Consider the following 26,795-nt stretch of genomic DNA (forward strand, 5'->3'; position numbering starts at 1 on the left):
ATAAGGAGAGAAAGGCTTGGGTTTTTCTAAAAACCAGGACTAATTCTAAAATAAGAAAATCCCAGGAAAACAATGTTCCTGAAAAAGTAATCCTCTCCTTCTTAAAGGTCAGGAGTCAGGCAGCAGACGAAACAACGCACAGAAAACATGAAACTGTAAAGAAATCTAATTAAGAACAAACTGAGGAGGAAGAAAAGACATTTGTAAGATCAAAACCAGACATGAAATATTCCATCCTGATACTGCATTCAAAATCAGCTCCTAAAAATCAAACTCCGTGTCAGGAGTTTGCATTTGGATATTGGATATCATTCTCCACGATCTCCACATTTCCTTAGAAAATTAAAAGCTAAATCATTATTTTCATGGACTTGGCAGAGTTCCCTTTATGCTGAGATGGCCCAGAATTTCCTACTGGTTTTGCTACATTTGGAAAGATTAGGGAAAGTGTTACTACCAGAGAATCCAACAGGCACACGAATAAAATAAATGCATATTTACATCATAAATACATAATCCAAACAGATTTGCTTCACTGCTCCTTCATTTTCAAATTTAACCTAATTTTTAAAGCTTAGAGAAAAAACAGCAGGCTGTCATATTCATCACTCAGATCTTAAAGTGACAAAGAGAATCTTTTTTAAACTGACAGGAACACGATGGATAATCCGAAAAACAAGGGTTTCAGATCTGCCTGCTCCGAGTCGTGGAGAGGGGCGATTCTTCGGGGCCTTGGCTCACAAAATGCATTTTTCCTCAGCAGGGTCATACATTTGGAGGCCTTTTTATTAAACCAATAGCACATGACAACAGAATCTGCTGCACTAAACACTGGAACGGCCGAGGGAAAAATGAAGCACCTCCGAAGTTCCTTCTTGCGCCTTCAGGCTCCGACTCCTCCAACGGAATCAAGGGCTTGCACTGCCCATCTTGAAATCATTTTAAATGGAGTAATTGTTTACTCCTCCGACAGGATCTCCACAGCTGGAAGTTCTTCCCCCACTCCAAAAATTGGAATGTTTAGGTTTGGGCAAAGGGATGCAGCGTCGTCCTCCTCCAAGGAAAAGTTGCCCGTTCCGGAGGGATGGCAGAGCCTTGGAGGCTCCTCAAAGTCACATCCATCATGTCACCAAATAATCACTTTCCATCCCATTGTTCTCATCCACAGTGGCCAAAAAGAGAGCTGTTAGAAACTTGGAGAGAGGCAGGAGGGGAGGAAAATTCAGCTACCAAGTAATTAGTCTGGTTTGCATCTTATTTCTTCCTATTTCTTTTTATTTCTTAAACAGTTCCTTTGTTTCATTGTTACATTTATCCCTTTCAAATTATCCCTTTCAAATTTTCCCTTTCAAATCAACCCTTTCAGCCATAAATCCATAACCACCACGTGTTGAGGTACAAACTGTTCAGGGGGTACTTCCAAAGAGCCCCAAATACAACTAAGATCCTCCTATTTTACTACACACACATAAAGAAGGATTTACTAACCTGTGTCAGCAACCAGAATATTTTAAACAGTGAAATACATAAATATGAAATGTTTACAAAAATCTGAACTTTCCAATTGTCAGCTTTTAAAGAAAAGAAATGCTCTCTCATTGTTAAAGGAATGAGATTCTCTGTTTTCCTACTTATGGACGATATGGTTAAGAGGATTTCTGCAAATAAATTTCCACAGAAAATTGATTATTTTATTATACTCTTGAAGTAAATTATAAAAATAAATAAACCTCAAAATTCCACACTATTCCCTTTCTGCTTGGACAATAGGAACTCAGCTCCAGACTAGGGATCCAAACCTTGGGCAACTTTGTGACAAAGCACGTAATTGCTCATTTTACAACTGTTTTACAACAAATACCTAAAACTTCTTTATCTCCAGTAAGAAAATAGCATGTTTTAGCTATATTTCAAGCAAATCAACAATTTAAAACAATGTTTTCTCATCCCAGCTCCTAAACCAAATTCCAATTAATTACCTGTCTGGTAGGAATATCTTCTGGGATCAAAGAAATGCAGAAAAGTTCAACTACAATCAGCAACTACTTCTGAAATGCCAATGACACTGTTCAGACAAACTGCTGTTTTACAATTCCACGCCCAGAGAACACTAAAACACTTGGAAGAACAGGCAAGAAAGTTTTCCTCAATATAATAATATAAGTTATATATTATTACATGATGAAAAATAATAAATTACCGCATCATGTTGAGGAAACAATTCTGAAATTAACTTCTTTTAAACTGCCACGAAACAGCAACCAAAGTGCCTGCACGGCCAGGCTGGGTTTGAGGGACAGGTTAAAGTGAAAGTGAAGAGATGAGAAAACAGTTCTCATCCCAAAGGCAGGAGGTCTCCGTTTCTCTGTAAAACACAGACAGAAGGGTTTGGATTTTCAAAGATTTTGAAATCAAACATTCCATGAGCAAAGGAAAGTCCTTCTCGATGGGTCTCTGGCTCAGGAGTCGCTCTGGCCATGCAAGAAATAACAACCAGCTGCCAATTACCAGAATATCGAACAGCTAATTTAATTGTCTTGGAATGCTTTGGGTTGGAAGGGATCTCAAAGCCCATCCAGTCCCACCCCTGCCATGGGCAGGGACACCTTCCACTAGTCCAGGTTGCTCCAATCCCCATCCAACCTGGCCTTGGACACTTCCAGGGATGGGGCAGCTACAGCTTCCCTGTGCCCTGTGCCAGGGCTCACCATCCTGACAGGGAAGAGTTCCTTCCCAATATCCAATCTAAACCTCATCTCCTTCAGCTAAAAGCTAATTTTACTAAAAGGTACTTTGTCTGATTATTTAATTTTTATCAATATTTATCATATTTTTCTGAATATTTAATTTTTAACAAATCACAGAACCAGAGGAAACACGAAAATTAAAATTATTTTAAATGTCCTTCTTCTTCACATTAAATGAACCCTACCAGAGGTTTCAAAAATAAAAGATTAAAATTAATTAGGATCTAGAATCTCCAAATGCCACCGAGGAATCTTGTTCCAAAGCAGAAAAGCTCCTACACTCAGACACACTTCACACTTCTCTGAAAAAGCAGTCAGGCTGTTTTTACCTGTTTTACAACGAGCAGAACCTGTTCTATTCTGCCTTATGGAGAGAGCCAAAAGCATTCAAATATTGCCATCTAGTGGGCTGTCAAATCCCACTCTGGCAAGAACGGACGGATTTTTATCCATTCCCGTGTTTGCTCATTCCCAACTCCCTCACAGCTCCTGCCAAGTGCTATGAAAGGTCAAGGAGCTGCAGGACCAGAGAAGGGCTGTGGAATGGGACTGAGTGAATTAATTAATCACTGCAGAAATAATTAATCACTGCAGAAACGGAATATTTGTGATGTTCCTGGTGCACCCTTGGGTGGAAGCTCCACAGATCTCTGATGCTGACAGACTATCAACAGCTGCATAAACGGAACTATTATCAGAAATCAACCAACCAACCCCACAAGAAAATAATTCTGAAATCAGAGGATTTATAATCTGAAAAGAGAAAAGTCTTCCTGTCATCTCCTACAGCCTTGCTACAGGTCACAGGTTTCATGAGAGCTTCTCCACTATGCTGACACCGTACAAAGGACATTTGCTTATAGTTTTTTCCCCCATTTTTAAAAAAATGTCCCACATTTGCTTCTATTTTTTCCCCATCTTTAAAAAATGTCCAACATTTCTTTCTGTTTTTCTCCCCCATTTTTAAAAAAGACGTTGCTTGCCCTAAAAATCATCTTGCAAAAATCCAAACACCCGGCAAATAAAAGGAGATACCTTGGAAAGAGAAGATCTGTGTTTCGTTTCCTCCTCAAATACTCATGGAACATTCGGGTCCCAGGATGAAAGCAGAGCTCTGCACTCCCTACAGCTGGAGCTGGACAGCTGGAAATGGCAGGGGCACAATTCCATATGGGCATTTTCATGCACAGGCATTTTCATCCGAAAAGGCTTTTCTCGAAGATCAGGACCTAACAACTCTGACACTTGTTTGACTCATTCAGCCATTAATGATCTCCTTCCAGATAAAACACCTAATGAGCTCGTGACAACCATTTGTTTCCTTCTGCATAATTAAAATGCCCTCACAGGATATCAAACTTGGAGCCTTCAGTTAAATTTACCTCTTAGTTTTGCACATTTAAAATGTCAGAACAGTCATTTGTGATCACAGTCAGCTTTTCCTTGCTACTCCTTGCTATAGCCTTGATATTTCTTTTCTTCACTGGGAGAAATCCCACAAGGTTGTCTCTGTGCTTTGCAATGGGACACAGCTCAGTGTATGATGTGATCATTGCCAAAGGATCGACTGCCTGCTTGGAATCAGAGCCTGTTGCTCCAAACAAATGGAATCACCTCAATCGAGGCAATAAATAAACGCTTCTGATTTTAGGGAGCTGCTGCCAATAACCACATATAACAAATAAGCACATATAACAATAACCACACGTAACATGGGGGTTGACAGGCACAGTTTTACAGAGAAGTTGATTAAACAGCTGTTTGTGTTTCATGGAGCAGCACAGTGTGCTGTGAGAGGAGCAGGGCCCATGGAAAAGGGGGGTGTTGTTCCCACCACCCCTTCCCGAGCCGGCCCGTTACACAAGCGCTGCCTCGGGAGCCCATCTGGATGGCAAAGGGGCTGCCAAGAAAAACTCCCTGGTGGATCAACAATGCACATCTCCCCCCTTCCCAAGGAGCTCGTGGCTCTGGGAAGGACTGGCCGGGCAGAAACCCCGACAACATTCTCCTCACAGGCGGCTGGAGGCACCTCCTCCATTGGCTTTTTAACCCTTGGGAGATGGAGAAAGGAAAGTTCAAAGTCAGGAAAGTCTGTGACTTTCTGGAATTCAGTTCAGGAGGCTCTGTGAGCTCCCCGCTCTCCCTGCAGGCAGCAATGCCTTTTCCAGATGAATATACAGAAGTTTTGTGTAGATCAATCCGTGGTTGGTGGCTGAGCTGCTTTTCCTCTCCAAATGTCAGGGATCAAACACTTTCTTAGACTCTTCGTGTCTTCTAAAACCACACTGTAAAAGCTCAATTTGGTCGTTTATAGGCTTTCAATAGTAAATAATTCTTGTTTGGAGCCCGCTGGAAGTTCAGTAGGAGATTTTATTTATGCCAGGACTGAGCCTGAGTGACACCGAGTAACCAGCAGCCTCCTCTCCACGTGGTGACAGTAAAGCACACCCTGCATCCATCTGAATTAGGCCCTAAAGAGACACCACCAGTGCACACTGGAGTAACTACTCTGCAGACAGTCATAACACTGGAGCAGTTCCATATGAGGAGGAATGAGCCCAAAGAAAACAGTGATTAATACAAGGGTGATACAAAGAGCTCTCTGTTCCACTTGTAACTTCAGAGCTCCGATGGATCTGCAGTGCTGATAAAGACAATCCTTGGACATCACACTCAATACATTGATCATAAACAGTCCAATGCCTCTCACAGGGTTTGGGTTCTCAGACCAGGATTGTTAATATGTGAATATCTAATGATGTCTGAAATCCACACAAGACTCCCTTGATTGTCCTCAGAAAAAAACAGCTTTTGTTCAACTGAGTTACAACAGTTGTAGCAATAACTTTCCCAATGAGCACATCTTCCAGTTGCCCAACTTGCTGGTTTTTTTCCTCACACACTCCTGAAGCAGCATTTAAAGTCACTCAGAAAGCTGCTTTCATGCTCCCAGACTGTTTTTAGCTGCCTCTGCAGGAGTGAAGACCTGCACACTTCAGCACGTACTTGAACTAAGTCTGGCCAAAGCGGGAAAGTATCAAAGGATGGAACAACTGTGGGAAGAGGTGGTCCAAGTGACCTCATGCATTCATTTTCTATTTTCTGCAGAGCCTGCAAACTCAGCAGTGCCTGACAGCACATCACACACGATCAAGTCACACACATCACAGTTGGGACTGACAGCAGCTGCTACATCCAAGAGTGGAAAATGTAATTCCTCGCTTGTATAACACAAGAACAACAAGAGAAGTGGGAGAAGGAGAGAGAAACCACACAATTGATTTTATTTCCCAAAAGTCGCTGCCTTTATTTCAGTTTATAAACAGTAACTGGCCAGGAAAGTAATTGAAATAAACAGAAGTGCCCAGGAAAGAAGGAAACACGAGGCAGTGCTAAATTCCAGCTCGTAGGAAGTGCCAGCAGTGATGCCATTTCTGAGAACTGTGGTGCTGAGATAAACTCAATGGGTTCTCCCATTATCTTCCTGCCCAACCTCAAAAGAGGTTATCACTGCCCTCCATGTGGCAGCATTTAATTGATTCACAAAGCAGCAGCTATTTGGAACTGAAGCCAGACTTTTGCAGCTCCGAGAAGACAACGTTTGTGAAAGGAGCAGCTCTGCTGCAGCACACAGCCCTTCCCCAGGGTGCTGGACCAACAGGAGTTAAGGATTTTCAGAGACGAGAAAATGCTTTCTGTCACTTCTTTGTTTTTGAAGATGGGCTGAACTCCCTGACTTTGCTTCTCACTCTTCTGAGTATGAGATAGTCAAACTCTCCCTCCTCTCTCCCCAAATTCTGTCCCTAAGAACAGACACCACTTATGGACTTCACAAGGAACCAAACACAGCTTTTTGGACATTGCCAGCTGGAGGAGGCCCTCTTAGTGAGACTCAGAGCAGAGGTTTTGACCAGCACACAGCTCAGGAGGACCTTCTTGCCCTCCCCATCTGGCACAGGCACGATGCTGCAGAACTGGGCACGTTCTTCTCTGCTGGTGCTCAACCCTCCACACTGAAGTGACATCTGTCCCCCACTCAGCCGTGACCTGGCACCTGAGGAGAAACGTGCTACAGCACCTGAGTTGAGCACCTGGGCCAGTAGAAGTGTCCCTGTCCATGGCAAGGGGTGGAACCAGATGAGCTTTAAGGTCCCTCCCAACATAACCATTCCAGGACTCCGTGATAACACCACAGGAACAGGCTGAAGTAAATAATTACTTCCCAAGAACTACAGTCCGTGGGATTCATCACTAGGAGAAGAAATGTTGGCAAAAAGGATTTCCAGGGACCACAAGATGAGCTCATCCACCAGACAGAAACCACATAACTCCTGTTCAGGCTACTACAGCTTGGAAGGTTAACTAATATCCTATAGAATGAAGAAAGAGATCAGAGATCCTCAGCAAATCATTAGTTTGAGCACTGCCACTATCCCATAGCCCATTCTCTTCCCCCCCGACCTCCAGATTATCCAGAGCTATGACTGATTCCCAAGTTAGCTGTCATCCCCCATCAAGGGGATGGACTGAAATGACAATTAACAACAATCCAAATTACAGAAATCCATCAATTTCTAGTGCTGATGAAAGATTAAATTAGAGATAGGATAAAATGCCAATTTGGATAATTTTCCTGGAGCTCTCCAACAGTCTCCTGGTGGAATTCAAGATCTGGATGCACAACTGCAATTGTTGATATTTCAGAATTGTAGCATCTTGGTGTAATACTGGTAAACTACTGTATGTTGCTATGTATCTAAAAGTCAGTGATTAGAATGATATTCAGAAATGAGACACAAAGAGCCCAAAATTATAAACAGGAAATGAAAGGAAGACAGAGAAAATGCAAAAAAAGTGTAAAAGGTTAGGAAGGAAATAAGGATATAAAAGAAAAAAGGGTATAGTTAATAAAAATACAGTAATAAAAAGGGGTTTTTAATTAGAAAGCTAAAAAAAAATAAAAATACTAAATATATTCTGTATTTACAGGGCATATCTTCAGTAACTGAAATGTTTGTTTATAGTACCTGAAGGGAGACTACAAGAAAGATGGAGAGAGACTATTTTCAAGGGCCTGGAGTGACAGGACAAGTTGGGAATGGCTTCAAACTGCCAGAGGGCAGGGTTAGATGGGACATTGGGGAAGAAACTCTTCCCTGGGAGGGTGGTGAGGCCCTGGCACAGGGTGCCCAGAGAAGCTGTGGCTGCCCCATCCCTGGGAGTGTCCAAGGCCAGGTTGGATGGGGCTTGGAGCAACCTGGGATAGTGGAAGGTGTCCCTGCCCATGGCAGGGAGTGGAAGGAGATGATCTTTAAGGTCCCTTCCAACCCAATTCCATGATTCCATGACAACAATTCTATAAAATAACAGCAGCCTGGAGAATCTCATAAAACAAACACACTGGTGAGAAACACCAGAGCCAACAGTTCCTCTGTGAGAACTCACTGCCCTTTCTCCAATATTTAAGTAATAATACTTAAGACAGACAGAAATGGGGTATATTTGTTGTTTATCCTGCATGGTTATTAAAGATCAACATCTTCATTCCAAAGAAGAAGCTGGAGCAGCAGTGACTGACCACACATTTTACAGGACACCAGTGACCAGCTGCTTAAACTGGTCCAACCTGCCTTATGTTTGAGGCTGTGTGCAATAATATATATATATATATATAAATATCTTATCTAAGCGACATAAATTACCCAGACAAATATGTTTCCTATTAAGCAAACGTGTGTGGGCTGCTGTTGTGTCAGTTTGTGTGGAGCAGCACCAGTGTTTAATTCCATTTGGCCTCTGTTGAGGACACAACTTCTCTCACAGTGGATTAACATCTCTTACAACTAATCCACTAGGAAAGTGGTCCCATCCTGACTGGAAAAAATATTACACAGAACAGAAACACTGAGCTTTGATCACCAATTTCCTTCTAGCCTATATTTTTAATTATGTCTTAAAAAGTGAAAATGTGCCAATTCAAGTAGAATATACATCATTTACAGTTAAAAATCAGACTTTATTGTTAGGTATTCTCAGATAGCACTTTTATTCCTATGGCATTTAGATGACAGGGATGGATTCTGGATGAGATAAATGTTAACTCATGAAGGAAAATGGGGAAAATTCACTCTACACGGTAATTTTGGAAGCAGATGGGAAAATTCAACACAACAGGACAACTTTCAGCACAGTTTCCTGCCCTCTGCAGCACTGGGGGGTTTGGGTGGGGTACTTATGGGTTTGAGTTGTTTTTTCTCAGCGACAATCATGTCCCTGCCATGAGAGTTATTTCAACACAAATAGTTCCCTGAGCAAGAGATGCTTTATGGAGCCAGAGGATTTATGGGGTCCCAAAACACAACTGAACTCAGGGCACAGTCTCCCCTTAATGCAATTAGTGATCAATTAACCAAAACTGACAAATGAGGGAAAAAATGATTGGTGAGAGTGTGCAAAAACCCACGTGCAGAGCAAGAGGATTGCACAGAAATGACACACTAACAACGTTATACACACTAATATATAGATAAACATATAGATTATACATATAAAATATCTGTGTATATATAATATTTACATATAAAATATGTAAATATAAAAATATACATTATATTTATAACTAATGTTATTTTGTTTTCATTTAATTACATTATTGTGAAGAAGTAGAACCACTGATAGATTTTCTTTTCTGAACTTCAGAAATCCCCTCTCAATTTTTGCCAATGACATGTAAAATCATACTTTGTATTATCAAATTTCTTATAAATTTCTGAATTTGGGAATCTGTTTTTTCCAATTCACTCATGGAAATTGCTGCAAAATCTCCAAAGAACTAAACCTGTATTTTCTGTTGTGCAAAGAAAATTACAACTGAGGATGTTCTAGTATCAGATTTCACCAGAAAATGTCTCCATTTTTAGTAGGGCTGAAGTAATGAGCTATTTAATGACATATATTGTGTTTAAGTCATTTTGGTTTTGTGCCCAAAAACTCTCTCCTTTACCACAGCCACCCCACAGGCAAATTCATCCCACAAGTGAAAATTTATCCTTCCAAAGATAAACTTTCCTCTCCCTTGTGGTGAACCTTGTGCAGTGGATCAAGAATTTTTAATAAACACACATCTCTTCATTTTCTATACTTTTTGCACATTATACAAAATATCTGCTCTATTAAACACAGATTTACTTGGTGTTTTTCTTATAGAAAAAAAGGATGGAATATCTTTCCACTGACAAACTGCAAGAAAAATAAAATCCTTTCTATTGGCCTGAGCTCCTCCAGCTGTGACTGGCAAGGGTGAGGCTGATGACATTGGATTTTTCATTTATGTTTAAATTAATGCATCGAAGTCTCACCAGAGCAGAATCAAACCACATTGCTGGGACAAGCACCTGAGGTAGAGCTGCACTCAGATTTTGGTCAGTTTTATGGAACAACAGTTCCCTGATAAAAAGCAGTTGGTGTGTGGAGGGGTGAGGGGGATGTGGGACAGCTCTTCCCAGTAACCCTCTGGCAAAGATGAGGGATGAAATCATGGCACAGATGAACTCACCAGGAGTTCTGCCACCGAACTGAGCATGGGCACAATCTCCCCTGGAAAGATGGGACTCATCCACAGCCATGAACAGACCACTGAAATCCAACCTCACTTCCACTTAATTACTCCCAGTGATGACAAATTAAGTTATTCTGTGCAATCATCATTTCTGGACCACTGTTGCTACTGTTAAATTTGCTGCTTCATCAAGTTAACACGAGTTTTCTTCATTTGCTGCCACAGGATTCTTTGTCATGGTGGTAGCAAATCTCAAGAACCAACAACATTTTGGTACCCAAACCAGTAAACTCTGGTCAGACCCACACAGGAGGGATTTTTTCCACAGGATATCCACAGTCCCTTGTTTTTTATGGACTGGTTCCCAAAATAAAGCAACGCACTGATCAACATGAAGAAGAAATAAAGGTGTTTTTCAGACACCTGGATCTCAAACCCTCTAAACCGTGCTCATGACATCAAAGACAGTCATTCAGTGCTCATGATGCACTGCTCCCACATCTGGACCATTCCAGACCTTTTTCAGCTGCAGGAACCACTTCCATAATCCAGTTTCTTCATGGTCAGAATGCCTCACAGAAATGACATAATCCCCAGCTGGAGCACTTGGTCACATGGGCACATTCCTTCCCCTTGCTCACATCTTCAAAAATCTGATTTTCCTGCACAACCAATTCCAAACTGACTCGTGTGATTTGTGCTCAAGGATTAAAGTGATAGGAAAAGGGCTGCCTGGGACTTGCTTTAGCACTGGAGAAAGATCCATTTCTTCATGTCCCCAAAAACTACTGTCAACAAAAATCCAAGTTTTAAAAACACACTAGAAAAGCATCATTTACTTTGATGAGATCAATAGACAAAAAGAGTTTGGAGATCAGAACTAAATTATTATATCTCTTAAAAATACGTATTTAACATATCTGCAGAAGAAGCCTGAAGTCTTCTCCTTCAGGTAAGTAATGAGACAAAACTTGGCCTAACACAGCCAACTGAGGGGGTTGGTTTTGGGAATCAGTTTGCCCAAAATAGTCAGAAAATCACTAGAAACAACAGCAGGTCAACAGGACTGTGTTTCCTCAGCTCAGTGTAAGCAAAGCACAGCAGTGGCATCATCAAACTCTCCACATTTCCTTCCCTGTAACTATCCCACACATTGTCCCAAGAGAAGCATAAAAACATCCAATTCTTGCAGCACCATTCCAAACAGGCTCTCTCTGGCCATGTTTTTAAGCCTTCACTGGAATTTTAAACTAGCAATTCTATACAAGACTCTCTAGTATAACAAATTATTCCCACTTCAGGTGACCAACAGAAAATGTGACTACAAAGAATCTTTTAACTATAAGATCTATTGGTTTATCGGAATCCAGTTCAAGGATCATCCAGTCCAACTCCTGGCCCTGCCCAGGACAGCCCAAAATCCCACCATGTGCTGAGAGTGTTGTCCAAATGCTCCTTGAGCTCTGGCAGCCTTGGGGCCGTGACCACTGCCCTGGGGAGCCTGGTCAGTGCCCCACTACCCTCTGGGGGAAGAACCTTTTCCCATTTTCCTGGAACTAAATTGCAGAGAACAGACTTGGCTGACCTCAGTGTATTCACCAAGTCATCCTCTGCTATAAGTCACGCACATCCAGACCCTTCTTCACTTATACAACCAGTGGCTGTGCCTACCACATTCTATATAAAACCATGCTTGATTCCTTTTAAATTAACAAAAACTGTGCCTTCAATACAAATAATATCTGTTCATTACTCCATAATAGCTTAAATAATCAAAAGATTCCTGCACACTGGAACAGAAACAAGTCCATCAGCATCGTGTGAGTCCCTGCTATGCATCCATGGATTTTATGATACTGAGATTGCAAATTTCTTCCATCACAATCACAGCAAATATTTGGAAATAACACACAGCAATAGGAATTAAAAAACTAAGATTCAAGACCATCCTGCTTTGAGCACTTGAAATTTGTGTCATTTGCTTTATTTTTTTGTTCCACTATCTGAAAAAGGAATGTTTCTACCATATTTGCTGTGCTCACAGATGGCAGTTCTGAAAAAAATCCGAATTCAGAATTCAACACTAAGGAATCTGCAGTGAACAGGCACAACAAACTGAATTAAACCAGCCCATTGGGATTCCTTCATAAGCAAAACCCACCAAAACTTGCAACACCCACACACTCCCCGCTCTTACAAAACCCTATTTGTGTTTCGGAATTCCCAGCGCAACACTCACAGCGAATCCCGTAAATCATGAGCGGGTCCAGCTGCTTCTTGCCGTGCTTGCCCTGGCCCGAGAGGTTGGAGATGGCCTGGATCTCGCGGTGGAACAGGTAGTCCAGCAGGGTCAGGGCCATCTTCTCGGCCGTGCGGCAGTTGGTGCTGATGTGCAGCATGTCCGCGGGCGTGATGGGGCAGCGCACCCGCATCTCGGGGTTGTTCTCGTCCCCCAGCCACGTCCCGTTGGGATAATCCTCTGCAAACACACATCAGACACATTCTGTTGGTATATTGAGATTGTGTGAACAATTTCCCCTGCATTTCCATGAGTATTGCCTTGGCATATTTGGGTGTGAACAGCAAAATTAGCTGTGCAGTTAAAATGGCTGCGGGAGCTGAAGTTAGAATAAAAAAAGGCTTTTTGCCAAGGTCAATGAGGAGTTTTTGGCAGGTGAAGAAGTTTTCTCATCTCCTATGACCACCTGCTGTGATGCAATTAGCACCGGACAACAAAGTATGTTTTCCTTATGTATCCAATCTTCTGTGACCAAGAAACACACGTCTCAGTGTCATAAGCAGTATATAAGGTGTCTTTCTTCTAATAAAGCGGACATTTTGCCGACCATAATGGCCTGAGAGCATCTGTCCATACCCCTCCATCAACAACATTCTGGTTGTGCCACCAGTCAGGTTCAACTTACAGCCAACGTTTCCTATCGTGACCTCTCCCAGTTTTCCTCCCAATCTCCATAAACTTTCAAATTTAAGCATGAAAAGAGGCTCATGGGATCTGCTACTGATAAAAATTACTCTCAAATTCAGACCATTGGCGATCAAAATTATTGCCATTCACATTCTGGCCTTGCCAGGATCTGGTGCAGTTAGTCCAGATGTCCAACTCACTCTCAGATGCCTTTTAAAGTGTCTCACACCAGAGAAAACGCTCCAGTCACAGTGTTCTCATGCAGCCTTAGTCATCCCCTAAAAATGAAGATTACTGCAATGCCACATTATTCTGAAAGCACAGCTCATTTCAAGCAGCCAACAGCTTTGAACCACATTTTCCTCCCCAAAAAATATCAGATAAAAAGGAGTCTAAGTAGGATAATAAATTTAAGAAATTACAATCAATAGTGAATTTGTTTAATCACTTGAAAGGAGTATCTCAAGCAATGACAATCATTTAGAATGTAGCCAGAGATCCCCAAAAAAATTTCAGTCTTTCTTCAAATTTACTGGCTACATTATTTTCTAAACAACCAGTTTACCAAGGAAAAGGTCCAGCATAAAGATAATGAATCAATCACTAATCATCTGCTAAGTGACCCTTCCTTTCTATTCAAATGTAAGCTCATTAGGAGCAGAGCTATACCCACCAACACATACATTCTATATATTAAGAAGCTTTTTTATTTCTGTTCCTGCTTGTCAGTTTGGCAGAAAAAAAAAGGAACACTAAGAATTAAATTGATTAAATAAAATTAATTAAATTCAAAGGAATACTATGCTGTCACTTAAAATTAATCTGTGCAGACAATGCCAAAAGTTAGTGGATTCAAGACTAACCAGAAACTAGAACAGAGCCCAGGATCAATTCCTGCTCAAGTGGAGGATGGAACACAGGACCGAGGATGAGACTCATTCCAGACAAAACCAAAAATTCCAGCAGAATTCTTGACAGTGATAATAGAAATGGACAGAAAAACATCCCAGTAGTATTTCAGTGTTCACTGACAGGGACCATTTGGATTTGATTTCGATGTTTACTCAACTCTGTGCAGTAAAACAAGGCTTCCTGGCTCAGGGGTCACTCAGCCCTTCCATACCAGAGGGTTACAGTAATTTATTGTGAATAAGCCATTCAGTTATATGACTGATCTTGCATTAAGTGACTTTAAAGGAGAGTTTGGTGGTATGTACAGTCACAAATTCCTGGGACTCACAACCCCTTGTCACTAAACAGGGTGACAGAGCTCACAGTGACCAGTGCCTCCTTTTCACACTGAGCAGGACCCTGAGCAGCATCTGTATTTCCAAATCCTGGCCTGGGCTAAGCAGCCTGAGCTTTATCAGACTACAAGCCAAAAGCAGTAAATAAAATATAACATAAAAGCAACTCAAACACTAAAAGCTGCTTTTCCAACGTGACCTCTGGGTTGAGTCACAGCACATGTCAGGGGCAGGTTTATTGTGATGAAAAACGACAGGATGGAGCAAACGTTGGATTGTGCAACACTGAGATATCACTGGGACAGCAGATTATCAGCTGCAAGACAATCAGGGAATCCTAAAATGGTTTGGGTTGGAAGGGACATTAAAGATTATCCTGCCATGGGCAAGGACACCATCCACTATCCCAGGTTGCTCCAAGCCCCATCCAACCTGACCTTGGACACTTCCAGGGATGGGGCAGCCACAGCTTCTCTGGGCAACCTGTGCCAGGGCCTCACCACCCTCACAGCCAAGAATTTCTCCCCAGTATCTAATAATTGGTAAGGAAAAATATTTTTTACTGATGTATGTAGCAACTCATCCCTCAAACTTTTGTCTGTTGAAATCAGAACTTTTATATGTATATATATATATATATATATTTCATTTCCGCCTTCCTTTTCACCCTGAGCATGTAACAGGGCACACTGGTTGATTTCTGCTCTCAGAACCAGGTGTCATCCAAAAAATAAGGTGGTTGGGATGAATTCCAGCTTGTTTTGAATGCCACTGCGTCTGGGCTCACCACAAGTCTGGTTAACATTATCAGGGAAAACAACAGGCTGTTCCTGAAGATAAATTGCCTGGTTTCTAAAAATTTGGGCAGAGCTGGCAAAGCAAAAACATCTCCGGATAAATGTGTATGTTTTTCAAAGACATTCTAGGAAGCCTGAATAAATTATTCTCATCCTATCACAAACTTATTTCCTTACCAGTTGACAGGATTGCTATGGGATATAGGAGCTATTCCTCCTTATGGAACACCTTTTGCCTGCAGACTTGCTTAACAAACCCTGTTAACCTACGTGAACCAAAGATTTTTTTCAATTTGCAAAATAATCTCTTTTTTCTACTGGCACTGAGTCCAGAACATACTGTTTTTACCACATGCAACTGTTCTTTTATTGCTCACAGGCTGGAAAAAAAGACACTATCTTGTTATTCTGACCTATGACCACAATCCCCCCATTAAATTATCTCTTGCATTTTCCTCCTGCTTGAAAAGTTTCGACAGAAAGGGAATTTATTTTACAATCATCTTGCATTAAGCAGGACTTGCACGACTGGAGTTAACCATGAATCTACTGTCTCACTGCAGGGCACAAAAGCTGAATTATTCTTTATTATATATAAAAATCATGCCTACCAGGCTGCCAACACATCTGGCACTTTGCAGGGAGCAAACACAAGATTGGCACATAAAATCTGGTGAAAAGAGAAAATGCAGTGCCACTTCTAAGCGAGGCAGAAACACTCTAAGCCCTGGTGTGTGTGGGGGAGATAGAATGAATAAGGGAAAAGAGATGGGGAGTTGGACATAAATTCCCTCTGAACGATTAAGTACATGAACACCTTAATAACTGCATTATTTGAAGTTCCTACACTCAAACATCCTTTAATGCTTTTGGAATGGTTCTTTATTTGTATTATCAGGTTTGTGTGTGATATCTAGAGAGAATCTGGATGAGTTGAATTATTTAGTACAACCACTGGAATATCCACACACTGAATGAGCTCCGCACAACCACACTCAGCTGCTTCTACTCCTTAAAGACTTCCAAAAAATCAGTAACTGGGAGCTGAGAGGAAAAGCACATTCAAAGAACACACTTTTCTTAAAATTTACACACTCACCTGGAACTCAGTTAATCACCTTTCTTATTTTGCCCTAAAGCATTTTTCTTTCCCTAATTAATTAAGAACTTCTTTCCATGAGAGTGGCAGAGCACTGAACAGCTGCTCAGGGAGGGTGTGGAGCCTTCCTCTCTAGAGACATTCCAAATCCATCTGCACGTGTTCCTTTGTCACCTGCTCCAGGTGACCCTGCCTTGGCAGGGGTTGGACTGGACGATCTCCAGAGGTCCCTTCCAACCCCAACTATTGTGGGATTCAGTGAATTTTCCTAATGACCTCCCTGCATTTTGAGTGCTACATGGAAAGCTACTTCCTTGCCTTTTTTCACACCAAATATTGTATCATCACAGAAGTGGCTCCTGATCATTTTTACTTCCAGTGCAAAGCCCTGGCAGTTCAAGCTGGTTCCCTCTCTGCACTCAGAACCTCATTGACAGGAAACACTAATTTCTAGTTCCTCTTCAGTGTTTTTTTTAAGATCAGGAAATTTCCTTCTATCTCCATTTGACTGAAGCCAGAACTAATTCACTTTTCAGGGCTATTTTTGAATCTTTTTTTCTGTACTAAGTCCATTCTTTTCTCTCCCAACACCGCTGACCATCCCGTGCTTGGGCAGGGACGTGCCGGGGCTGCCACGCAAACAAGGATTTCTGTGGGAATAGGAGGAGCCCTTTTGAGGTTTGCAGCAAGAAAACCCCTGTCAAGAGAACACAAACCAGACAGGAGTTGCTGAGGCTTTCAGGCTCCCTCTGGACGTGTTCTCCCACCCAGGGAGATGAGAGACATCGAGCTGTTCCTCACGTTTTTCCATCAGGATACACTCCCCTGCTTTGACATGTGAGCCTGGAAGCAAAGCCAGGCTCTGCTCTCTCTCTGGGAGCTGTCAGTCATTCCTTTAAAACAAGGGAAAACAAAAGAAGACACCTGCCCACACAAGCACTTGAATTAACATGTTCCACTACTCCAGGACTGTGTTTATTTTACTATCCAGGCTGGGTGCAGAGCTGGCAGTGGCAGCAAACCACTGGTAGGTACAGAAAGGCAGAAAGATGAATTAATCTTTGAAAAATTTTTTAAAAGTCCCAGATCCTAACCTACAAAAATAAACTTCCATTTCTAGAGAAATTAAATAGCATTTTGGCTGATGTATAGAAGATTCAACATCATCATGTGGGGGGGTTGAAACGAGATGAGCTTCAAGGTCCCTTCCAACCCAAACCATTCCATGATTCTGTGATCTTTTTAAATAAGCTTCTGTCAATTAGCCCCTGCAAGAGTTCACAGGGGCAGTGATTAATTGCCAGAGACTATAGAGCACTGACTTTATTAATTAGCAATCATTAAATCTATGAAAGGGAGTGACAGCTGGGCTGGAGATTAACCTACAAATCCAGCAATGGGGTTTAAAGCTGTGCTAAAAGAAAGGTTAAAGAGCTCATTTGGATTTTGCCCACTTTTTCTTGTTTCTTGCCTCTTCATTACATTTAACTTTACACACTGGCCCATGTTAATGCCAAACATAACCGTGACAGGCACCTGGAAGAAACCATCGTTCATTTGTTGGTTCCCAATAACTGAAAAAACATCAGACCAATTCAGGTTCTATCATTTTCTTTGGCTTTAACAAGACACTGCAGCTCCTGAAGTCCCATCAGTGCCTTCACCCCAGCTCTAAAATACTGGTTTAGGATACAAATGGTTCCCTTTTGCTCTGATATGGTTCATTCTTCCTGTATCTGGTCATGAGGGGCTTGGCAGGAAAGGGCTGCAAATGCTCATCCAACATGTGAGATCTGATCTTGCCATGAACTGGAAAATCCTGTGGATAAATAAGTCTGGGCCACATACAAAGAGCTGCTTGGATTCACATTTGGAAAGCAAATCCTGAGCACTGTTTAATGCTACTATTGTAAAATGACTCAGATGCCAAGTTGAAGAGACAATATGTGACTAAAGAATTTTCTTTGCAAAAAATATTAGTCATCCTTTAGTTACCACACAATGCAGAGCAGTTTGCCTTCTCAAAAAATACACATTTACATTTCTAATTTGATATTCTCTTCATCAGGAGCTGGAGTGACAGGACAAGGGGGAATGGCTTCCCACTGCCAAAGGGCAAGCTCAGATGGGATAATGGGGAGAAATTCTTCCTTGGAAGGGTGGTGAGGCACTGGAACAGGTTACCCAGAGAAGCTGTTTAGATAAATATATTTGAGACTGTCAGAATGTTTTCTAACAGCTTTGTGGTGGTGCATGGTTTAGTCAACTGAACACCAGCCCTTGGTAGGATTATGGACACATTCCAGCACGGGAGAGCTCATTCCAGTCAGGAAACAACACAGGTACTGAACAGAATGGGTTTAAAACTCCTCTAATTTAAAACTAGTGTGGATCTAATGTTCTTCCCAGTGTTATTTTTTTTCCAGTGGAAGGTAAAATCCAAAAGAACACAATGTTAGGATGACAACTGTTGTGAAAAGAGACTGTTCATGAGACCTTACTTAAATTAGTGCTAAGACCAGGTTGGATGGGGCTGGTTGGACCTGGTCTAGTGGAAGGTGTCCCTGCCCATGGCAGGGGCTGGAATGAGATGAGCTGTAAGGTCCCTTCCAACCCAAACCATTCTTTGATTCAATATCTCCAGAGATATGAAGGCCTAAAGAATTGATTCACAAAATTCTGTCATAGTCTGAAAGCTGATGATTTTTTGCCTTTTGCTGTGACTTTTGCCTTTTACTGCTGAAAAAAACGAGTCTGCACAGCAGCCCTACCATTCTTCATCCCTTGCTTTATTAATAATTTCATTTATGACACTCTGCAGGAGAGGTCACTCAGCAGCCCTCCTGTGCAAGGGCAAGGAGAGGGAGGTGGGGATCACTGATCTGATTCTCAGAGCATTCATCCATCTCAGGGAGATTTTTAATGGATGAGTGTTCTAAAGGTCTGAAGAAAATCAGATCTGAAGACATTAATGGATTAGGTGTTCCTTCAAAATTTACATGTACAACAATGGCATAAAGAGCCAATGTCACGTTTGTGTGTGCAAATCTGTGCCAAAGCAAGTCAAAAAGGGAATTATACAACGAATATCCTCCTGGTGTTGGCAACTTTGCTCCTGGCATGCCTGTCCTGCAGGGATGGGCCCAGAACTGGACACAGAAGGTGTGACCTCACCAGTGCCCAGCACAGAGGGACAATCACTTCCCTAGTCCTGCTGGCCACACTATGCTTGATATAGAACTATTAACAGACTCCACAAAAAGAACATTTTATATTTATTTTCACATTGAAATACCAGCACTATCTGCAATCTAATCATTTTTTTGAGAGGAACTTCTCAGTCTAATCTGCTTTTGATTCCCCGTTGACCTAAAAAGAAATACCCCATCCTTGGAAGTGTTAAAAGCCAGGTTGGATGGGGCTTGGAGCAACCTGGGATAGTGCAAGATGTCCCTGCCCACTTAAGGGGTTAGAACAAGAGGATCTTTAAGGTCCCTTTCAACCCAAACCATTCTATGATTCTATAAAACACCTTCGAAGCAACTGCTTCACAACACACAAACAGAACTAGAAGCTCTTTACAACACACGTATGTTGTATGAATACCTATAAAAGTTGAAGCATCCTGAGCTCAGGTGTCTTAGAACATATTTTCAGCAAGCAAATGATTCAAACACATCCACCCTTATCTGATCTCACTGCACTGCCTAAAAATTCCAAGGAAGACCCACGATAACATCTTGGAAGTTGCCAGCTGGTTCTCAGTTCACTGCACCACCACATTTACTTTGCTCAGTGGCCTCACAGCCAAGGTACCTTCGGAGTTGAGCGTGATGAGGGTGACGTTGTTCCCAATGCTCTGGCTCCCCATCTGGCCGCTGTTGGACACGGAGTCGCTGGCCTCGGAGCCGCTCTCGCCGTCCTCGTTGTGACTGTCGTCGTGCCCCGGCACCTTCACCACGATGGTGTTCTGCCGACGGCCCGGAACGGCACTGTGGGAAAGGAACGGGTGGAACTTTGGGAAAACATAACCTTCATTGGGAATAGCACAGAATCACCGGATAACCCGAGCTGGAAAGGACACAACTCGTTCAAGGAATGACTGGGCACTGGAGGATCATCGAGTCCAACTTATGGCCCTGTACATCATTACAAGGGAAGTAAAAACCCTAACTGACAAAATTAAAGGTATTATTAAATAAATTATTTAATAATTTATTAAACAAACTCCTTTAAACTCCTTAATCCTGTTTATAACCCAGAGCTATCCAGCAAAATAAAAATGGAAGGAAAATAGCAGAAGAAATCAAAAAGTCTTAGATACACTGTCTAAATTTGCATTAATGGAAAAGCCTCAGCCCAGTGTGCAAAACAAATAAAATATTTAAATTATTTATGAAAACATATTCTTGAAGACCATTTTCTACCCAGAATCCCCAGTTCTACTTATCAAAAATTTGCTTAAGATAGTACAAGCCCTCCTGGGCTGCTGCTCATTCTTCCTTCAGCTGGTTAAATATAGGATTTTGGCATGTTCCCAAGTGATTATGTAAAAACATGTGGCTGTGGGCACTCTGTCTTTCACTGTCAGCTGTCAAATAACATGGGACCAACCCCAGATCCTCCAGGATGGTCTTTCCCATCAAGAGTGAAGCACTGCTTTCCCTTTACTGTCAGTCTGAGAAAATATCCAAGTCTAGGTTCAATGTTTCCATCATTTCCATCACTATTACCCCGAGTATTCCTCATTTTGCATTTCAAATTGCACTTGAAACTTTAATCTGATATTAATCTGTCAAAGCAGGGAATGAAGGGGAGGATTCCTGGACATGCTACTAACTTGCTAAGGATGTTTTCCAGGGAATCCGCTGCTCTGCTCAATGGCTCTTCCTGCCCAACCATCTTGGCTACGATGGAATTCTGCCGGTCATTGTTGAGGATCACTGTGGTCTGAGGGACAACACTGCAAGACAGAGATCAGAGAGGAAATGAGAATGGAAAGGAGCAAACCTGATACGTAAAACACTGACACAGCTTTGTGGTTTAAACAGTCCTGACACGGCCTTCAGGCCCGGCTCCTTCTCCAGCATTGCGGCCACGGATCAGACCCTAAAGCTGCTCATCCATCGAGCCTGACACCTGCACCATTCCAAGCACTCCCATCTTCTCACAGGATGGGTGGAGGGATGGATGGCTTCAATGGAATTACAGAAAAGTCCATTACCCCTGGCAAAGCAATAAAGAATTCATCAATTCAAGATAGGCAGGGGGAAGTCTGTAAATCACAGCTCTGAAGAGCCACCAAATTCTTCTTTGGAGAGTCTGAGTGAGCGTTTTCAGAGGCAGCACGGCCAATTTACATGGGAATGCACCAGCTTTAGTAGGATAATTCTCAGGAAAAAGATTTGAAAGGATTTATTGCAAAACTGAATGATGAGCTCGGTTAAAGAGCGTGTGTTTTCTTCCAGGGCAGGGAGACGAGAGCAACATGAGGGGCACCAGGGCAAACAAGGTCAGGCTGGAGCTTTAAATAACAACAGGACTGAACTGTTTCTTGTGTGCATTTCACATATATAAAAAAACCCAAAACTTAAACAACAGAAAAATATTTAGTGTGTGAGAAACCAGAAAACCTCTATCACTCCTGATGACAACGCAGAAGGAAACAACTAAAGAAATGTTGTCTACATTGTACTGCAAAAGGAAATACGAAGTAAACAATTGTCTCCACATGCAGACTAGCATCTAATCTGTTTTCAGAGATTATTGACATTATTCCCACACCATTACTCAATATTCTGAGGGTTTGATAGCTAAGACTGTTTCTGCTCATGATGAACTTAGGGAAAGGACTTGGAAGAAAACTTGTGTTTCAGTGACAGGGGAGGTTTTCCTCTCTCCCTCTGCTTCCCTCAGTAAACAGTCCACTCTTGTTTTTACTGGTCCAGCATCTCAAACATGACTGACGGTCATTTATTTTCCTTTGGCAAACAGTTGAAACACAAATTAAACAAATCTGATGACAGAACTGTGTTTACTTCAGCTGTTACAGAGCACACCCTCACTTGAACATTCATGTGTCTACACAAGACTTGAAGCACTACATTATCCATCATCAAGACCTAAAGCAGGAGCAAACAATGAATGCAGCCCAACTTTGGCACAGGTAAGAGGGTTGACCACGGGTTTTCTGGCTCCAAAAAGCCCCAGGCTCTAATGCCCTGCTTCCCCCTTACAGTAACTGCATCTGTTCCTAACAACATATGGGATTCCTCATGGACTGCCAATGAGCTGCTGGATTGAAAGCTGCAGAAGCTCTGGAAGATGTCTGGCTGATCACAGACAAGTACAGACTGTACTAGAGCTCTTCATGTGCACGTGAAGTTCAAATTTTAGCAAGCAATAAATGGGGTGTTCTGTTGGTTTCCTTTCACTGCCATCTAAAATATCGTCTAAAATGACTTTCATAGTCACCTGTGCAAAATTTTCTCCATTATCAAGGGGAAAAACACTCACATATTTTGTATTTTTTTTTAAAAAAAGGAAACTTGTTTCCATTTTCTCAATGCCAGCACTGAACATTTTAATAAAAAACGCCATCAAACACTTGGCAGCACAGCGATACGTGGCAATGCCGTCCAGCAGCAATGTGTGCTCCCATTACATTTCCCAAATTGCCCAAACAGCTCCACTGGAAGTTTTTACAGGCCAGTTTAAAATGTTCAAGTATTTTACACTTCCTTTTAGACACTGTTCTTTATCACCATCTTCCCTGCAATCACTTCTGGCTGCCTGTTTAAAATGTCACTTACCAAAGCTTATTTTTAATGAAGACTCTGAATAATTAATTTCAACTGTAGAGATAAATGCAATAAAAATTACATTTAGAAAGTCCTTAGCATTTTGCTCTTATTAAGTTTATATTTGAAAAAAAGCCTTAGCACTAAAAACTGGCATAAAAGAAGGAAGAAGTTGCGGGGGTGGTGCCTTTTTTTAGGAATGTTCATTTTTATGAAGTCGCTCAATTCTTTCTCAGTCTTACAGGAAAAGGAATTTCTTGTGTTTAACTCCTGAAGAATGATGCTGTCAAAAGTCTGCATGAGGAGGAGAAGGAGGAGGAGGGAACATTTCCATTGAAAACATCCTAAATGTTAACCAAGAAACTACGATTCCAGTCCGTGTTCTACGTGGAACAAGAACAGCCCCGGAATTCGCTGACAAATTGTGACAACGAGGCACCATCGAGGCAGAAATTTGTCACAGCTGATGCTGTGAAACCTGAGCTGGGAGAAAAGGAAATCATTGGGACCAGTACACAAAGGCCCCACTAAATTTGAAAAGGAGGGTTCCATGGGGTTCTCCTGGACTCCAATTTGTACACGGGAGAAATGGAGATCCACAACATTCCCTGCAGATCACAGATCCATGGAATCACTGAGGTTGGAAAAGGGCTCCCAGATCATCCAGTCCAACCCGTGACTGATCCCCACCTTGTACCCCAGCTCAGAGCACTCAGTGCCACATCCAGGCCTTCCTTGGACACCTCCAGGGATGGGGACTCCACCACCTCCCTGGGCACACCCTTCCAATGCCTGACAGCCCTTTCCAGGAAGAAATTCCTCCTGATGTCCAACCTGAACCTCCCCTGGCACAGCTGGAGGCCATTTCCTCTTGTCCTGTCCCTTGTTCCCTGGGAGCAGAGCCCGACCCTCACCTGGCTCCACCCTCCTGTCAGGGAGGTGCAGAGAGGGATACAGGAATTTGCTTCCCATTGACTTCCCTGTGAGATGTTCTAATCTCTGTTTTCAGACCTATTTAGAAATCTACCGAATATACACAAAATAAACACAGAATTCTACATAAAATCAAAATATCAGGCCAAGCTGACAAAAATCCATCAGAGGAATTCATTAAAACTCATTACAGACAAGTGCATCCTCACTTATTATTCCAATTTCTTTTTTCACTCTGTCCATCTCTGAAGATGAAATAACTTTAAATCACTCCTTAGGTACTGAAATACAGAAAACACCAAGGAGGAGGAGGAAAGCTTTTGATATTCACTGAGATCCCAAGTGAAGCAGTTCTTTCTCTGAGTGCTGCCAGGACTACCGGAGAAGATGGAAAGAAAATATTCAGGGGGTCAGGGGGAGTGTTTCCCAAGCCCAGTATGTCTGCACAGGCTGCACAACTTTCCACTTGTGCTCACATATTCCTTTCCCCATAAGCATTAGGACTTGGAGAGACTGGCTCTGCAATTTGCCTGTTCTTGGACCCAACTTAGTAAAAAGTTATAAATGCATGAAATGTACAGATATAATAATATTTGGGGATTTTTTTACTGATTACTGAATAATCTGCAAAATTACAGGTGAAAATATCTCTAAAAAAATAAACATACCAACTAATGATTTTCAAGTGTAGCTTTCAATTTAGCCTCTGATTATTTTTTTTTAAAAGGCCATTCTATATTTTGCATAAGAAAATTGCTGCCAAAGGTCATTTTGAGTATGGAAAACGTGTGAGTCAGAAATGCTCATTAATCTTCATGGTTGGGGTTCCATTGCCAATAACCTGCCAATCACACAGAGTGCAGCCAGTGACAGAAAAGAACTTTTGGCAGTACCAGGCCCATCATCTCCTCCTCTTCCCAGCTGAGGTTTTCATTTGGAGAGAGACAAAAATCTTCCACAAGGTGCAAGACCAAAAGTGTTTCTCCAAATGGATGAAAATGACTTGGAAAAACTTGGATTGAACTTTTCAGACAAGTTGTTCTCCTCGTTCCCCGAGACACATCACAGGGAGCAGTTAATGGAGGAGCAGAGGAGCTCGGGATGCAGGACTTGGAGTTCCTGCTGGCAGAGCCTCCAGCCAAACACAGCCTTAAGGAAAGCAAGTCTGGGAATGAGACCTTGAACTTTGGTATTTTCCAGATGAACATGAAGACTTAAATGTATAGTTCATGCATGTGTCGGAGCTCTGGAGGAATATTACACTTATTATATTAAATCTAAATATTTTTCAAATTATACAGACAAATATCTTTTTTAAAAATGTGGTGTTTTCCTCATTTTTTTTCTGATTTATCTTTCACTAACACTTGTGTTCATCTGGAAGAACAGCCACTCTTTGCATCTTTTCATCTCTATTTAGGAAGATAACGTTAAAATGCTCCTTCCTCCTGATGGCCACCTGCTTCCTTTGCCTTCTGCACACACAGTTAAGGATCCCTATCCAAAGAGGAATGAGAAAACCCACTTATAAACTTGCACTACACAAACAAAACCACAAACTGGCAAAGAAACTTGAAATTACACTGGATTTATGCCCTAAAAATTAATGCAGCTCCTCAAGAGAGCAAACTTGTCAACAACGAAACTGTTCCCCAAGCAGGTGGGAAACCAAGAGCAGTTAAAATTTTAAAGTCCCAGCCCATCCATTTGCCTCGTTACAGCCAACTGCCAAAAAAGCAGCAGCGTTATCCATCATTGTCAGTGAGAGTTCAGTCATCAAGAATTATCTTTGGATTCCCTGCATGTGGAACATCAGCCCAGAGCAGACATTGCAAAGCCAGCCCCAAGGATGAGGTGAAAAGACAAGCCAAAGTACACCAGCCATGGCTGGAGAGATTCATGGATCTGAGACCTGGGAGAGCTGCAATCAATTAATAATAATGATAAAGCAAATGAGGATTTATTAAAACATACTGTTAACAATTTAAGAACAGTCAACATCAAATTTTGAACTCAGCTAAGTACAAGCCAGACATTTTCCACGTTTCAGATACATCTCTGTAGTTCATTGCACTCAGCCTTACCTACAGAGGAGCCTCTGAGTTGGCTCAGTTAGAAAAACATCAATTACCAGCTTTAAGATCAGCTTTATCCACCAATTTTAAAAGTTGTTAAAAATCTGTTGTGGATTATTCTGCCCTCAGAAAAGCTAAACCCACAGGGACAATCAAGTGGGATCAGTCATAAATGACAACAGCCAACAATGAGTTCAACAACTCCCCAACAACCAGGTAACACCTCAAGTGACCCAAAACCCCCCAAAAAACACCTCATACAAAGCCAGGCTCGTTTCTTCAGGCATTTTCCACCACCTCCATGGGTACACAAGTAAATTTATACCTCATTTTTCAAAAAATACAACTAAATTTAAAAATCTCTTGTTTTGAACACAACTGAAACTCTGTAAAAATTTAAGGTGGTAACACGCTAATGAACCTCTTGCCTTCAACAAATACACAAAACCAGCAAAAAGAGAACATCCAGGCCATATGTGACATAACCAGGATTGAAAAATACTATACTAGAAATTACATTAATTATTAGTCTTCTGCTTTTGCTTATGGACAAGAAAAGGCCAGGTCATGACAAAACTCACAGGTTAAGAGCAGCCTTTTTAAAGATAAACTC

General features: G+C 41.8%; 1 protein-coding gene across 4 annotated transcripts in view; it reads right to left on the minus strand.

Annotated features, from left to right (window-relative positions):
* Positions 1–26,795, minus strand: part of BANP (BTG3 associated nuclear protein) — a 117,262-nt gene that overhangs the window by 69,228 nt on the left and 21,239 nt on the right. For all 4 annotated transcript variants that reach the window (XM_027646462.1, XM_027646459.1, XM_027646460.1 and 1 more), the window contains 3 exons: positions 21,215–21,337; positions 20,191–20,366; positions 12,545–12,784 (listed from right to left, as the gene is read on the minus strand). In XM_027646462.1, the coding sequence (XP_027502263.1) occupies positions 12,545–12,784; positions 20,191–20,366; positions 21,215–21,337 (539 nt within the window). The remainder of the gene's footprint in view (positions 1–12,544; positions 12,785–20,190; positions 20,367–21,214; positions 21,338–26,795) is intronic.

Source organism: Corapipo altera, unplaced genomic scaffold (assembly GCF_003945725.1).
Source record: "Corapipo altera isolate COAL_440 unplaced genomic scaffold, ASM394572v1 62, whole genome shotgun sequence".
NCBI classification, from domain to species: domain Eukaryota; kingdom Metazoa; phylum Chordata; class Aves; order Passeriformes; family Pipridae; genus Corapipo; species Corapipo altera.